At 49.5% G+C, this 14,913-nt stretch overlaps 1 protein-coding gene across 1 annotated transcript in view; it reads left to right on the forward strand.

Moving 5' to 3' along the window:
- Window positions 1-2,506: 2,506 nt before the first annotated feature.
- The window catches only part of si:ch211-243a20.4 (uncharacterized), an 81,365-nt gene continuing 68,958 nt past the window's right edge, over window positions 2,507-14,913 (forward strand). Inside the window, exons 1-2 of the mRNA XM_067974731.1 lie at window positions 2,507-2,617; window positions 9,851-10,192. Coding sequence (XP_067830832.1) covers window positions 2,566-2,617; window positions 9,851-10,192 — 394 coding nt within the window. The 5' untranslated portion in view covers window positions 2,507-2,565. The remainder of the gene's footprint in view (window positions 2,618-9,850; window positions 10,193-14,913) is intronic.

The raw sequence follows: 14,913 nt of genomic DNA on the forward strand, positions 1-14,913 counted from the left end.
CCACCCACCAGGTGCACGGTTCATGCTCCTGTGACTCGGCCAACGTTGTCTACCTCATACGTTGCAGGAAAGGATGCCCCAGAGCATGGTACATTGGCGAGACCATGCAGACGCTGCGACAACGGATGAACGGACACCGCGCAACAATCGCCAAACAGGAGGGTTCCCTCCCAGTCGGGGAACACTTCAGCAGTCATGGACATTCATCCACCGACCTTCGGGTAAGCGTACTCCAAGGCGGCCTTCGAGACACACGACAACGCAAAATCGTCGAGCAGAAATTGATAGCCAAGTTCCGCACCCATGAGGACGGCCTCAACCGGGATCTTGGGTTCATGTCACGCTACACATTACCCCACCAGCGAACAAATGTTCTCTGTTTTTAATATAATGGGTCATTTGCTGGCTTTCTCTGCCTTCCGGATGTTTCTGCCTCTCTCTGTTTTTTTTCCTGTTTGTTTTTTTGTTGAATGTGTATTCGGGGGTTCTGCAGGTGACACCTCTCTGTCTGAACACGGTGATTGCCTTGGCAACGGGCAGTTGCAGGGGCATTCTGTAAACACCATGTATTGTTCTATATGTATAAATGCGTAGGCTTCGAGGAGCTCCTGAACATTTACCTGAGGAAGGAGGAAGCCTCCGAAAGCTTGTGAATTTAAAATAAAATTGCTGGACTATAACTTGGTGTTGTAAAATTGTTTACAATTTTGTGGTATATATTAACGATTTAGACTTAAACGTAGGGGGCATGATTAAGAAATTTTCGGATGACACAAAGATAGGCCGTGTGGTTGATAGTGAGGAGGAAAGCTGTAGACTGCAGGAAGATATCAATGGACTGGTCAGGTGGGCAGAAAAGTGGCAAATGGAATTCAATCCAGAGAAGTGTGAGGTAATGCATTTGGGGAGGGCAAACAAGGCAAGGGAATACACAATAAATGGGAGGATACTGAGAGGTGTAGAGGAAGGGAGGGACCCTGGAGTGCATGTCCACAGATCCCTGAAGGCAGCAGGACAGGTAGATAAGGTGGTTAAAAAGGCATACTGGATACTTTCCTTTATTAGCCGAGGCATAGAATATAAGAGCAGGGAGGTTATGCTGGAACTGTATAAAACACTAGTTAGGCCACAGCTTGAGTACTGTGTACAGTTCTGGTCACCACATTACAGGAAGGATGTAATTGCATTAGAGAGGGTACAGAGGAGATTTACGAGGATATTGCCAGGACTGGAGAATTTTAGTTAAGATGACAGATTGGATAGGCTGGGGTTGTTTTCCTTGGAACAGAGGAGGCTGAGGAGAGATTTAATTGAGGTGTACAAAATTATGAGAGGCCTAGATAGAGTGGATAGGGAGGACCTATTTCCCTTAGCAGAGAGGCCAATAACCAGGGGGCATAGATTTAAAGTAATTGATAGAAGGATTAAAGTGGAAATGAGAAATGTTTTCACCCAGAGGGTGGTGAGGGTCTGGAACTCACTGCCTGAAAGGATGGTAGAGGCAATTAATTTTGTCCTGGACTGTTGTCTCTAAAAGTTTCCCCTCCACTGACGTTAGGCTGACTGGCCTGTAATTGTCGGGTTTATCCCTCTCCCCTTTTTTGAACAGGGGTGTGACATTTGCAATTTTCCAGTCCTCCGGCACCATCCCCGTATCTAAGGAGGATTGGAAGATTGTGGCCAGAACCTCGGCAATTTCCACCCTTACTTCCCTCAGTAACCGAGGATCCATCCCATCCAGACCGGGTGACTTTTCTACTTTGAGCGCTGCTAACCTTTTAAATACCTCCTCTTTATCTATTTTTATCCAGTTTCTCTACGACCTCCTCCTTTCTGAAAGTCCAAGTAGACAATGTCCCTCATCCACTACCCGAGTGACTTCCTCAAAAAACTCTTTCAAATTTGTTGGGCAGGATCTATTTTTTCAGAAGCCCTGTTGTATATTTCTAATGGCCCCTTCCCTTTCCCAGTGATCATAAAGGGCATCTCTTACTATCCCTTCTTGCATCTTCCCACTAATGGATGTCAGGCCTGTCGTTCCCTGGCTCTGATAGTCAGTTCGCAGCTCAGGCATAACCGGGGAATCAGTTTGAATCTGCCCTCCAGTATCCTTTAGTGGCCCGATATGGTCCTTTATGGTCTTCTGACTTCTGACATTGCTAAAAAAAGCTTTTGCTATTCCTGCCCCAATTATGCACCATCTTCTGGAGATTTCTTGGCTAATCTTAGGGCTTTTTGTTTCCTTGAATTACATTCGAGACTTTTCCCTGTTCGTGTGAGTTAAATTCCTGAAGTGTGTATACTGCCTTCTGTTTCAATCAGATTTGGGGGAAGTGCAGGTTTTTCCGTGGACGAACGTGATGGGCTTCCTTGTCTATATTTACCCTGTGAAATTCTCTCAACATTGGTGGGGAAGTTCCCTGGTGGGGTCATGTGACGGGGAGCGAGAAGGACTTGTTACTTAATGATCGCGCGCTCGACAAAAACCACAAGGAGGAACTCAGAGAAACAACAAACTTCCTTCTTTGATTGCTCCATGAACACAGAGCTCAAAGAGGCACAAGAATGAATCCTGTCGTGACGATCCTCATGTGCCTGGTTCTTTACTTTCGGCAAGGTAGGATTCAGCATTTCACCAGACTCTGTTGTGATGGGAAAAATAACAAAACTGTTTCCCAGTCTTAATGCTGCCTCTCCAGGTTGGGAACTGGATTAACCCAGGCCAAATGTATTACAACCAGGGCCTGAGGCACTGACAATAACCGAAGGCCCGGGCCCAACTTAAATTCAGCCCTTTGAAGTGAAAAGGTGGGTGTCAGACACACGGGGTGATATTTGTGTCCTTACTCCCCTGTTTGTACCTAAACAATAGGGGGAACCAAAATAGTGCATCCAGCAGAAGGTCTGGCTCACAGCTTGCTTCCGGCCAGTTCCGATTTTGGGATGGGGTGCAATCCCGGCGAAGGTCGCTAACTCTGTTTGGGTGTATCCCTGGACGTTTCATCACATGACCTCCCACCGCAAACTACCAGCCCCCACACTCCCGCCATTGGTCCATCCTCCGGGCCCATGGCCTTCCCACAAAAGCAAGGAAGTTATACTAAACCTTTATAGAACACTGGTTAGGCCTCAGCTGGGCACCAGACTTTAGGACGGATGTGACAGCCTTAGAGTGGGTGCAGAAGAGATTTGCTAGAATGGTACCAGCGATGAGGGACTTCAGCTATGTGGAGAGATCGTATTTATCATGCAGTCGATCATGGTGGGCATGACATTAGAGGAAGAGATCAAAAAAGATATAAAGACATTTAAGATAGAAAGGGGGAAAATAATTGATAAACTAATGAAACTTAGAGAGGATCAAACCCCTGGTCCATATGGATTGCTTCCACGCATATTAAGAGAAGTTCAGGAGGAGATAGCAGAGGCTCTATTACATATATATAAAAATTAATTAGGAAAGGAAATAGTGCCAGAGGACTGGAAGACAGAGAATGTGATTCCTATATTCAAAAAGGAGATAAAACCAGGCCAGGGAACTATCAGGTACGGTAGCATAGTGGTTATGTTACTGGGCTAGTAATCCAGAGGCCTGGACTAAAATCCAGAGTCATGAGTTCAAATCCCGCCATGGCAGCTGGCGAATTTAAATTCAATTAATTAATTAAATTCAATTAAAAATCTGGAATTAAAATACAAGTATCAGTAATGGTGGCCATGAAACTACCGGATTGTCGTAAAAACCCATCTGGTTCACGAATGTCCTTCAGGGAAGGAAACCTGCCGTCCTTACCCGGTCTGGCCTATATGTGACTCCAGACCCACAGCAATGTGGTTGATTCTTAATTGCCCTCTGAAATGGCCGAGCAAGCCACTCAGTTGTAAAATCTCGCTACGAAAAGTCACAATAAGAATAAAACCGGACGGACCACCCGGCATCGGACCACTAGGCACCGGACACGACAACGGCAAAACACCAAGCCCAGTCGACCCTGCAAGGTCCTCCTTACTAACATCTGGGGACTTGTGCCAACATTGGGAGAGCTGTCCCACAGACGAGTCAAGCAACAGCCTGACATAGCCATACTCACAGAATCATATCTTTCAGCCAACGTCCCAGACTCTTCCATCACCATCCCTGGGTATGTCCTGTCCCACCGGCAGGACAGACCCACCAGAGGTGGCGGTACAGTGATATACAGTCAGGAGGGAGTGGCCCTGGGAGTCCTCAACATTGACTCTGGACCCCATGAAATCTCATGGCATCAGGTCAAATATGGGCAAGGAAACCTCCTGCTGATTACCACCGACCGTCCTCCCTCAGCTGATGCATCAGTCCTCCTCCATGTTGAACATCACTTGGAGGAAGCACTGAGGGTAGCAAGGGAACAAAATGTACTCTGGGTGGGGGACTTCAATGTCCATCACCAAGAGTGGCTCGGTAGCACCACTACTGACCGAGCTGGCCGAGTCCTGAAGGACATAGCTGCGAGACTGGGCCTGCGGCAGGTGGTGAGCGAACCAACACGAGGGAAAAACATACTTGACCTCGTCCTCACCAATCTACCTGTCGCAAATGCATCTGTCCATGACAGTATTGGTAGGAGTGACCACCGCACAGTCCTCGTGGAGATGAAATCCCGTCTTCGCACTGAGGACACCATCCAACGTGTTGTGTGGCACTACCACTGTGCTAAATGGGATAGATTCAGAACAGATCGAGCAGCTCAAAACTGGGCATCCATGAGGCGCTGTGGGCCATCAGCAGCAGCAGAATTGTATTCCACCACAATCTGTAACCTCATGGCCCGGCATATTCCTCACTCTACCATTACCAACAAGCCAGGGGATCAACCCTGGTTCAATGAGGAGTGCAGAAGAGCATGCCAGGAGCAGCACCAGGCGTACCTAAAAATGAGGTGCCAACCTGGTGAAGCTACAACTCAGGACTACATGCATGCTAAACAGCGGAAGCAACATGCTATAGACAGAGCTAAGCGATTCCACAACCAACGGATCAGATCAAAGCTCTGCAGTCCTGCCACATCCAGTCGTGAATGGTGGTGGACAATTAAACAACTAACGGGAGGAGGAGGCTCTGCAAACATCCCCATTCTCAATGATGGCGGAGTCCAGCACGTGAGTGCAAAAGACAAGGCTGAAGCGTTTGCAACCATCTTCAGCCAGAAGTGCCGAGTGGATAATCCATCTCAGCCTCCTCCCGATATCCCCACCATCACGGAAGCCAGTCTTCAGCCAATTCAATTCACTCCACGTGATATCAAGAAACGGCTGAGTGCACTGGATACAGCAAAGGCTATGGGCCCTGACAACATCCCGGCTGTAGTGCTGAAGACTTGTGCTCCAGAACTAGCTGCGCCTCGAGCCAAGCTGTTCCAGTACAGCTACAACACTGGCATCCACCCGACAATGTGGAAAATTGCCCAGGTATGTCCTGTCCACAAAAAGCAGGACAAATCCAATCCGGCCAATTACCGCCCCATCAGTCTACTCTCAATCATCAGCAAAGTGATGGAAGGTGTCGTCGACAGTGCTATCAAGTGGCACTTACTCACCAATAACCTGCTCACCGATGCTCAGTTTGGGTTCCGCCAGGACCACTCGGCTCCAGACCTCATTACAGCCTTGGTCCAAACATGGACAAAAGAGCTGAATTCCAGAGGTGAGGTGAGAGTGACTGCCCTTGACATCAAGGCAGCATTTGACCGAGTGTGGCACCAAGGAGCCCTAGTAAAATTGAAGTCAATGGGAATCAGGGGGAAAACTCTCCAGTGGCTGGAGTCATACCTAGCACAAAGGAAGATGGTAGTGGTTGTTGGAGGCCAATCATCTCAGCCGCAGGGCATTGCTGCAGGAGTTCCTCAGGGCAGTGTCCTAGGCCCAACCATCTTCAGCTGCTTCATCAATGACCTTCCCTCCATCATAAGGTCAGAAATGGGGTTGTTCGCTGATGACTGCACAGTGTTCAGTTCCATTCGCAACCTCTCAGATAATGAAGCAGTCCGAGCCTGCATGCAGCAAGACCTGGACAACATCCAGGCTTGGGCTGATAAGTGGCAAGTAACATTCGCGCCAGATAAGTGCCAGGCAATGACCATCTCCAACAAGAGAGAGTCTAACCACCTCCCCTTGACATTCAATGGCATTACCATCGCCGAATCCCCCACCATCGACATCCTGGGGGTCACCATTGACCAGAAACTTAACTGGACCAGCCATATAAATACTGTGGCTACGAGAGCAGGTCAGAGGCTGGGTATTCTGCGGCGAGTGACTCACCTCCTGACTCCCCAAAGCCTTTCCACCATCTACAAGGCACAAGTCAGGAGTGTGATGGAATACTCTCCACTTGCCTGGATGAGTGCAGCTCCAACAACACTCAAGAAGCTCGACACCATCCAAGATAAAGCAGCCCGCTTGATTGGCACCCCATCCACCACCCTAAACATTCACTCCCTTCACCACCGGCGCACAGTGGCTGCAGTGTGCACCATCCACAGGATGCACTGCAGCAACTCGCCAAGGCTTCTTCGACAGCACCTCCCAAACCCGCGACCTCTACCACCTAGAAGGACAAGGGCAGCAGGCGCATGGGAACAACACCACCTGCACGTTCCCCTCCAAGTCACACACCATCCCGACTTGGAAATATATTGCCGTTCCTTCATTGTCGCTGGGTCAAAATCCTGGAACTCCCTCCCTAACAGCACTGTGGGAGAACCGTCACCACACGGACTGCAGCGGTTCAAGAAGGCGGCTCACCACCACCTTCTCAAGGGCAATTAGGGATGGGCAATAAATGCCGGCCTTGCCAGTGACGCCCACATCCCGTGAACGAATAAAAAAAAATTAAAAAAAATTAGCTTAAAGTCGGTGGTAGGAAAAATAATGGAACCTTTACTCAAACAAGTAATAAAAATAATTCAGAAACCAAAAATATAATAAAGAATGGTCAGCATGGATTTCAGAAGGGAAGGACATGCTTGACTAACCTTACTGAATTCTTTGAAGAAGTAACAGAAAAGGTAGACAAGGGTAATTCAGTGGATGTAATATATTTGGATTTTCAAAAGGCCTTTGATAAGGTTCCACATAATAGACTCATGACTAAGGTCAGAGCGTGTGGAGTCAGGGGACGAGTAGCAGAATGGATAACAAGCTGGCTACAAAACAGAAAACAGGGGAGTAGGGGGTAAAGGTAGATATTCAGACTGGCAAAAGATGGGAAGTGGTGTTCCACAAGGATCGGTGCTGGGACCATTTACATAAACGATTTGGACTCGGGATTTGGAAGGACAATTTCAAACTCTGCGGATGACGCCAAATTGGGGGGTATAGTTAATACTGAGGAGGACCGCGACAAAATACAGGAAGTCAATGGTGATATTGATGGTGGGGGATTTGGCAATGGTAATGCCATTGAATGTCAAGGGGAGGTGGTTAGACTCTCTCTTGTTGGAGATGGTCATTGCCTGGCACTTGTCTGGCGCGAATGTTACTTGCCAGTTATCAGCCCAAGCCTGGATGTTGTCCAGGTCTTGCTGTATGCGGGCACGGACTGCTTCATTATCTGAGGGGTTGCGAATGGAACTGAACACAGTGCAATCATCAGCGAACATCCCCATTTCTGACCTTATGATGGAGGGAAGGTCATTGATGAAGCAGCTGAAGATGGTTGGGCCTAGGACACTGCCCTGAGGAACTCGTGCAGCAATGTTCTGGGGCTGAGATGATTAGCCTCCAACAACCACTACCATCTTCCTTTGTGCTAGGTATGACTCCAGCCACTGGAGAGCTTTCCCCCTGCTTCCCATTGACTTCAATTTTACTAGGGCTCCTTGGTGCCACACTTGGTTAAATGCTGCCTTGATGTCAAGGGCAGTCACTCTCACCTCACCTCTGGAATTCAGCTCTTTTGTCCATGTTTGGTCCAAGGCTGTAATGAGGTCTGGAGCCGAGTGGTCCTGGCGGAACCCAAACTGAGCATCGGTGAGCAGGTTATTGGTGAGTAAGTGCCGCTTGATAGCACTGTCGACGACACCTTCCATCACTTTGCTGATGATTGAGAGTAGACTGATGGGGCAGTAATTGGCTGGATTGGATTTGTCCTGCTTTTTGTGGACAGGACATACCTGGGCAATTTTCCACATTGTTGGGTAGATGCCAGTGTTGTAGCTGTACTGGAACAGCTTGGCTCGAGGCGCAGCTAGTTCTGGAGCACAAGTCTTCAGCACTGCAGCCGGGATGTTGTCGGGGCCCATCGCCTTTGCTGTATCCAGTGCACTCAGCCGTTTCTTGATATCATGTGGAGTGAATTGAATTGGCTGAAGACTGGCTTCTGTGATGGTGGGGATATCGGGAGGAGGCCGAGATGGATCATCCACTCGGCACTTCTGGCTGAAGATGGTTGCAAACGCTTCAGCCTTGTCTTTTGCACTCACGTGCTGGACTCCGCCATCATTGAGAATGGGGATGTTTGCAGAGCCTTCTCCTCCCGTTAGTTGTTTAATTGTCCACCACCATTCACGACTGGATGTGGCAGGACTGCAGAGCTTTGATCTGATCCGTTGGTTGTGGAATCGCTTAGCTCTGTCTATAGCATGTTGCTTCCGTTGTTTAGCATGCATGTAGTCCTGAGTTGTAGATTCACCAGGTTGGCACCTCATTTTTAGGTACACCTGGTGCTGCTCCTGGCATGCTCTTCTACACTCCTCATTGAACCAGTGCCCTTGCTACCCTCAGTGCTTCCTCCAAGTGGTGTTCAACATGAAGGAGAACTGATTCATCAGCTGAGGGAGGACGGTAGGTGGTAATCAGCAGGAGGTTTCCTTGCCCATGTTTGACCTGATGCCATGAGATTTCATGGGGTCCGGAATCAATGTTGAGGACTCCCAGGACCACTCCCTCCTGACTGTATATCACTGTACCGTCACCTCTGGTGGGTCTGTCCTGCACCGGTGGGAAGGACATACGGGGATGGTGATGGAAGAGTCTGGGACGTTGGCTGAAAGGTATGATTCTGTGAGTACGGCTCTGTCAAAGGCTGTTGCTTGACTAGTCTGGGGGACAGCTCTCCCAATTTTGTGGGAAAGTATAGAGGGAGCTTTACTCTGTATCTACCCCATTCTTTACCTGCCCTGGGGGTGTTTGATAGGACAGTGTGGAGGGAGCTTTACTCTGTATCTAACCCGTGCTGTACCTGCCCTGGGAGTGTTTGATGGGACAGTGTGGAGGGAGCTTTACTCTGTATCTAACCCGTGCTCTACCTGCCCAGAGAGTGTTTGATGGGACAGTGTAGAGGGAGCTTTCCTCTATATTTAACCCGTGCTGTACCTGCCCTGGGAATGTCTGATGGGATAGTGTAGAGGGAGCTTTACTCTGTATCTAACCCTGTACCTGCCCTGGGAGTGTTTGATGGGATAATGTTGAGGGAGCTTTACTCTGTATCTAACCTGTGCTGTACCTGCCCTGGGAATGTCTGATGGGACAGTGTAGAGGGAGCTTTACTCTGTATCTAACCCTGTACCTGCCCTGGGAGTGTTTGATGGGACAATGTTGAGGGAGCTTTACTCTGTATCTAACCTGTGCTGTACCTGCTGCCATCCTCCTGAGCCTCGCAGTTAGACTTGGCTGAAGCTGAGTCCAGTTGATCTCTTTGGACCTGGGGAATGATTGGTCTGAGACTGGGCACAATCGTTCAGTGCACGGCCCAGCGGACAGGCTTCACTCGTCGGTTGAGGTAGGGTCCAGGGATGAAAGGGCAATGTTCGGAGTCTTGTTACTCAGCCGTGTGAGGTGGGATCTAACTGGAAGTGTTTCCTTGTTTTAGGTCGGTTAACATCTACTTGTCAGATTAGCCAGGGAGACTTGATCATTACGGCAGTGGTGAACCAGAGTGTGAAGATTCCATGCGTGTATACATGCAAAAAGCAACCTCACCCCAATAACCCCACTGCACCTCCACCAACGGAAATCAAATTTATTGTGCAGTTGTTCAAGGACCATACTGGAAACATTATCGATACTTGGAAGGCCAGTGCCATTACACCAAACTTCAACAAGGGTTGGCAACTGTCTGTGCAGAGCGTGAAGTCCAGTGGGATGTACTATTGCACCGGGCAATCTCTATCCAAAACCATCAGAGGGGGTGGAACATACCTGCAAGTGAGGGGTAAGTATGGGATTCACTGACACAGTGCAAGGACCAGTGAGACACTTCGAGACCCCACTCCCTGTTATACCCCACTCCCTGTTATACCCCACTCCCTGTTATACTCCAAACCCTGTTATACCGCACTCCCTGTTATAACTCACTCCCTGTTATAACCCACTCCCTGTTATACCCCAAACCCTGTAATACCCCAAACCCTGTTATAACCCACTCCCTGTTATACCCCACTCCCTGTTATACCCCAAACCCTGTTATACCCCACTCCCTGTTATACCCCACTCCCTGTTATACCCCAAACCCTGTTATACCCCACTCCCTGTTATAACCCACTCCCTGTTATACCCCAAACCCTGTTATAACCCACTCCCTGTTATACCCCACTCCCTGTTACACCCCAAACCCTGTTATACCCCACTCCCTGTTATACCCCAAACCCTGTTATAACCCACTCCCTGTTATACCCCACTCCCTGTTACACCCCAAACCCTGTTATACCCCACTCCCTGTTATACCCCAAACCCTGTTATACCCCACTCCCTGTTATAACCCACTCCCTGTTATACCCCACTCCCTGTTATACCCCAAACCCTGTTATAACCCACTCCCTGTTATACCCCAAACCCTGTTATAACCCACTCCCTGTTATACCCCAAACCCTGTTATAACCCACTCCCTGTTATACCCCAAACCCTGTTATAACCCACTCCCTGTTATACCCCAAACCCTGTTATAACCCACTCCCTGTTATACCCCAAACCCTGTTATAACCCACTCCCTGTTATAACCCACTCCCTGTTATACCCCAAACCCTGTTATAACCCACTCCCTGTTATACCCCAAACCCTGTTATAACCCACTCCCTGTTATACCCCAAACCCTGTTATACCCCACTCCCTGTTATAACCCACTCCCTGTTATACCCCAAACCCTGTTATAACCCACTCCCTGTTATACCCCACTCCCTGTTACACCCCAAACCCTGTTATACCCCACTCCCTGTTATACCCCAAACCCTGTTATAACCCACTCCCTGTTATACCCCACTCCCTGTTACACCCCAAACCCTGTTATACCCCACTCCCTGTTATACCCCAAACCCTGTTATAACCCACTCCCTGTTATACCCCAAACCCTGTTATAACCCACTCCCTGTTATAACCCACTCCCTGTTATACCCCAAACCCTGTTATAACCCACTCCCTGTTATAACCCACTCCCTGTTATACCCCACTTCCTGTTATAACCCACTCCCTGTTATACCCCACTCCCTGTTATACCCCACTCCCTGTTATACCCCACTCCCTGTTATACCCCACTCCCTGTTATACCCCACTCCCTATTATACCCCACTCCCTGTGATAACCCACTCCCTGTTATACCCCACTCCCTGTTATACTCCAGTCCCTGTTACGCTCCAGTCCCTGTTATACCCAAACCCTGTTATACCCCAGCCCCTGTTCTTCCTCAGTCCCTGTTATACCCCACTCCCTGTTATACTCCAGTCCCTGCTTTAACCCACTCCCTGTTATACCCCACTCCCTGTTATACCCCACTCCCTGTTATACCCCACTCCCTGTGATAACCCACTCCCTGTTATACCCCACTCCCTGTTATACTCCAGTCCCTGTTATGCTCCAGTCCCTGTTATACCCAAACCCTGTTATACCCCACTCCCTGTTATGACCCACTCCCTGTTATAACCCACTCCCTGTTATACCCCACTGCCTGTTATACCCCACTGCCTGTTATACCCCACTCCCTGTTATACTCCAGTCCCTGTTATGCTCCAGTCCCTGTTATACCCAAACCCTGTTATACCCCACTCCCTGTTATGACCCACTCCCTGTTATAACCCACTCCCTGTTATACCCCACTGCCTGTTATACCCCACTGCCTGTTATACCCCACTCCCTGTTATACTCCAATCCCTGTTATACCCCACTCCCTGTGATACCCCACTGCCTGTTATACCCCACTCCCTGTTATACTCCAATCCCTGTTATACCCCACTCCCTGTGATACCCCACTCCCTGTTATACTCCACTCCCTGTTATACCCCACTCCCTGTTATACTCCGATCCCTGTTATACCCCACTCCCTGTTATATCCCACTCCCTGTTATACTCCGATCCCTGTGATACCCCACTTCCTGTTATACCCCACTCCCTGTTATACTCCAGTTATTTTTTTTATTCGTTCATGGGATGTGGGCGTCGCTGGCGAGGCCGGCATTTATTGCCCATCCCTAATTTCCCTTGAGAAGGTGGTGGTGAGCCGCCTTCTTGAACCGCTGCAGTCCGTGTGGTGAAGGTTCTCCCACAGTGCTGTTAGGAAGGGAGTTCCAGGATTTTGACCCAGCGACAATGAAGGAACGGCGATATATTTCCAAGTCGGGATGGTGTGTGACTTGGAGGGGAACGTGCAGGTGGTGTTGTTCCCATGTGCCTGCTGCCCTTGTCCTTCTAGGTGGTAGAGGTCGCGGGTTTGGGAGGTGCTGTCGAAGAAGCCTTGGCGAGTTGCTGCAGTGCATCCTGTGGATGGTGCACACTGCAGCCACTGTGCGCCGGTGGTGAAGCTTCTTGTTGGAACCGCACTCATCCAGGCAAGTGGAGAGTATTCCATCACACTCTTGACTTGGGCCTTGTAGATGGTGGAAAGGCTTTGGGGAGTCAGGAGGTGAGTCACTCGCCGCAGAATACCCAGCCTCTGACCTGCTCTTGTAGCCACAGTATTTATATGGCTGGTCCAGTTAAGTTTCTGGTCAATGGTGACCCCCAGGATGTTGATGGTGGGGGATTCGGCGATGGTAACGCCGTTGAATGTCAAGGGGAGGTGGTTAGACTCTCTCTTGTTGGAGATGGTCATTGCCTGGCACTTGTCTGGCGCGAATGTTACTTGCCAATTATGAGCCCAAGCCTGGATGTTGTCCAGGTCTTGCTGCATGTGGGCTCGGACTGCTTCATTATTTGAGGAGTTGTGAATGGAACTGAACACTGTGTAATCATCAGCGAACATCCCCATTTCTGACCTTATGATGGAGGGAAGGTCATTGATGAAGCAGCTGAAGATGGTTGGGCCTAGGACACTGCCCTGAGGAACTCCTGCAGCAATGTCCTGGGGCTGAGATGATTGGCTTCCAACAACCACTACCATCTTCCTTTGCGCTAGGTATGACTCCAGCCACTGGAGAGTTTTCCCCCTGATTCCCATTGACTTCAATTTTACTTGGGCTCCTTGGTGCCACACTCGGTCAAAAGCTGCCTTGATGTCAAGGGAAGTCACTCTCACCTCACCTCTGCAATTCAGCTCTTTTGTCCATGTTTGGACCAAGGCTGTAATGAGGTCTGGAGCCGAGTGGTCCTGGCGGAACCCAAACTGAGCATCAATGAGCAGGTTATTGGTGAGTAAGTGCCGCTTGATAGCACTGTCGACGACACCTTCCATCACTTTGCTGATGATTGAGAGTAGACTGATGGGGCGGTAATTGGCCGGATTGGATTTGTCCTGCTTTTTGTGGACAGGACATACCTGGGCAATTTTCCACATTGTCGGGTAGATGCCAGTGTTGTCGCTGTACTGGAACAGTTTGGCTCGAGGCGCAGCTAGTTCTGGAGCACAAGTCTTCAGTACTACAGCCGGGATGTTGTCGGGGCCCATAGCCTTTGCTGCATCCAGTGCACTCAGCCGTTCCTTGATATCACGTGGACTGAATCGAATTGGCTGAAGACTGGCTTCTGTGATGGTGGGGATATCGGGAGGAGGCCGAGATGGATCATCTTGTCTTCAGCCTTGTCTTTTACATTCACGTGCTGGACTCCACCATCATTGAGGGTGGGGATGTTTACAGAGCCTCCTCCTCCCGTTAGTTGTTTAATTGTCCACCACCATTCACGACTGGATGTGGCAGGACTGCAGAGCTTTGATCTGATCCGTTGGTTGTGGAATCGTTTAGCTCTGTCTATGGCATGTTGCTTCCGCTGTTTATCATGCATGTAGTCCTGAGTTGTAGCTTTACCAGGTTGGCACCTCATTTTTAGGTACGCCCGGTGCTGCTCCTGGCATGCTCTTCTACACTCCTCATTGAACCAGGGTTGATCCCCTGGCTTGTTGGTAATGGCAGAGTGAGGAATATGCCGGGCCATGAGGTTACAGATTGTGCTGGAATACAATTCTGCTGCTGCTGATGGCCCACAGCACCTCATGGATGCCCAGTTTTGAGCTGCTAGATCTGTTCTGAATCTATCCCATTTAGCATGGTGGTAGTGCCACACAACACGTTGGATGGTGTCCTCAGTGTGAAGACGGGACTTCGTCTCCACGAGGACTGTGCGGTGGTCACTCCTACCAATACTGTCATGGACAGATGCACCTGCAACAGGTAGATTGGTGAGGATGAGTTCAAGTAAGATTTTCCCTCGTGTTGGTTCGCTCACCACCTGCCGCAGGCCCAGTCTAGCAGCTATGTCCTTCAGGACTCGGCCAGCTCGGTCAGTAGTGGTGCTACCGAGCCACTCTTGGTGATGGACATTGAAGTCCCCCACCCAGAGTACATTTTGTGCCCTTGCTACTCTCAGTGCTTCCTCCAAGTGGTGCTCAACATGGAGGAGGGCTGATTAATCAGCTGAGGGAGGACGGTAGGTGGTAATCAGCAGGAGGTTTCCTTGCCCATGTTTGACCTGATGCCATGAGATTTCATGGGGTCCGGAGTCAATGTTGAGGAC

This window comes from Heptranchias perlo, chromosome 40 (assembly GCF_035084215.1).
Source record: "Heptranchias perlo isolate sHepPer1 chromosome 40, sHepPer1.hap1, whole genome shotgun sequence".
NCBI classification, from domain to species: domain Eukaryota; kingdom Metazoa; phylum Chordata; class Chondrichthyes; order Hexanchiformes; family Hexanchidae; genus Heptranchias; species Heptranchias perlo.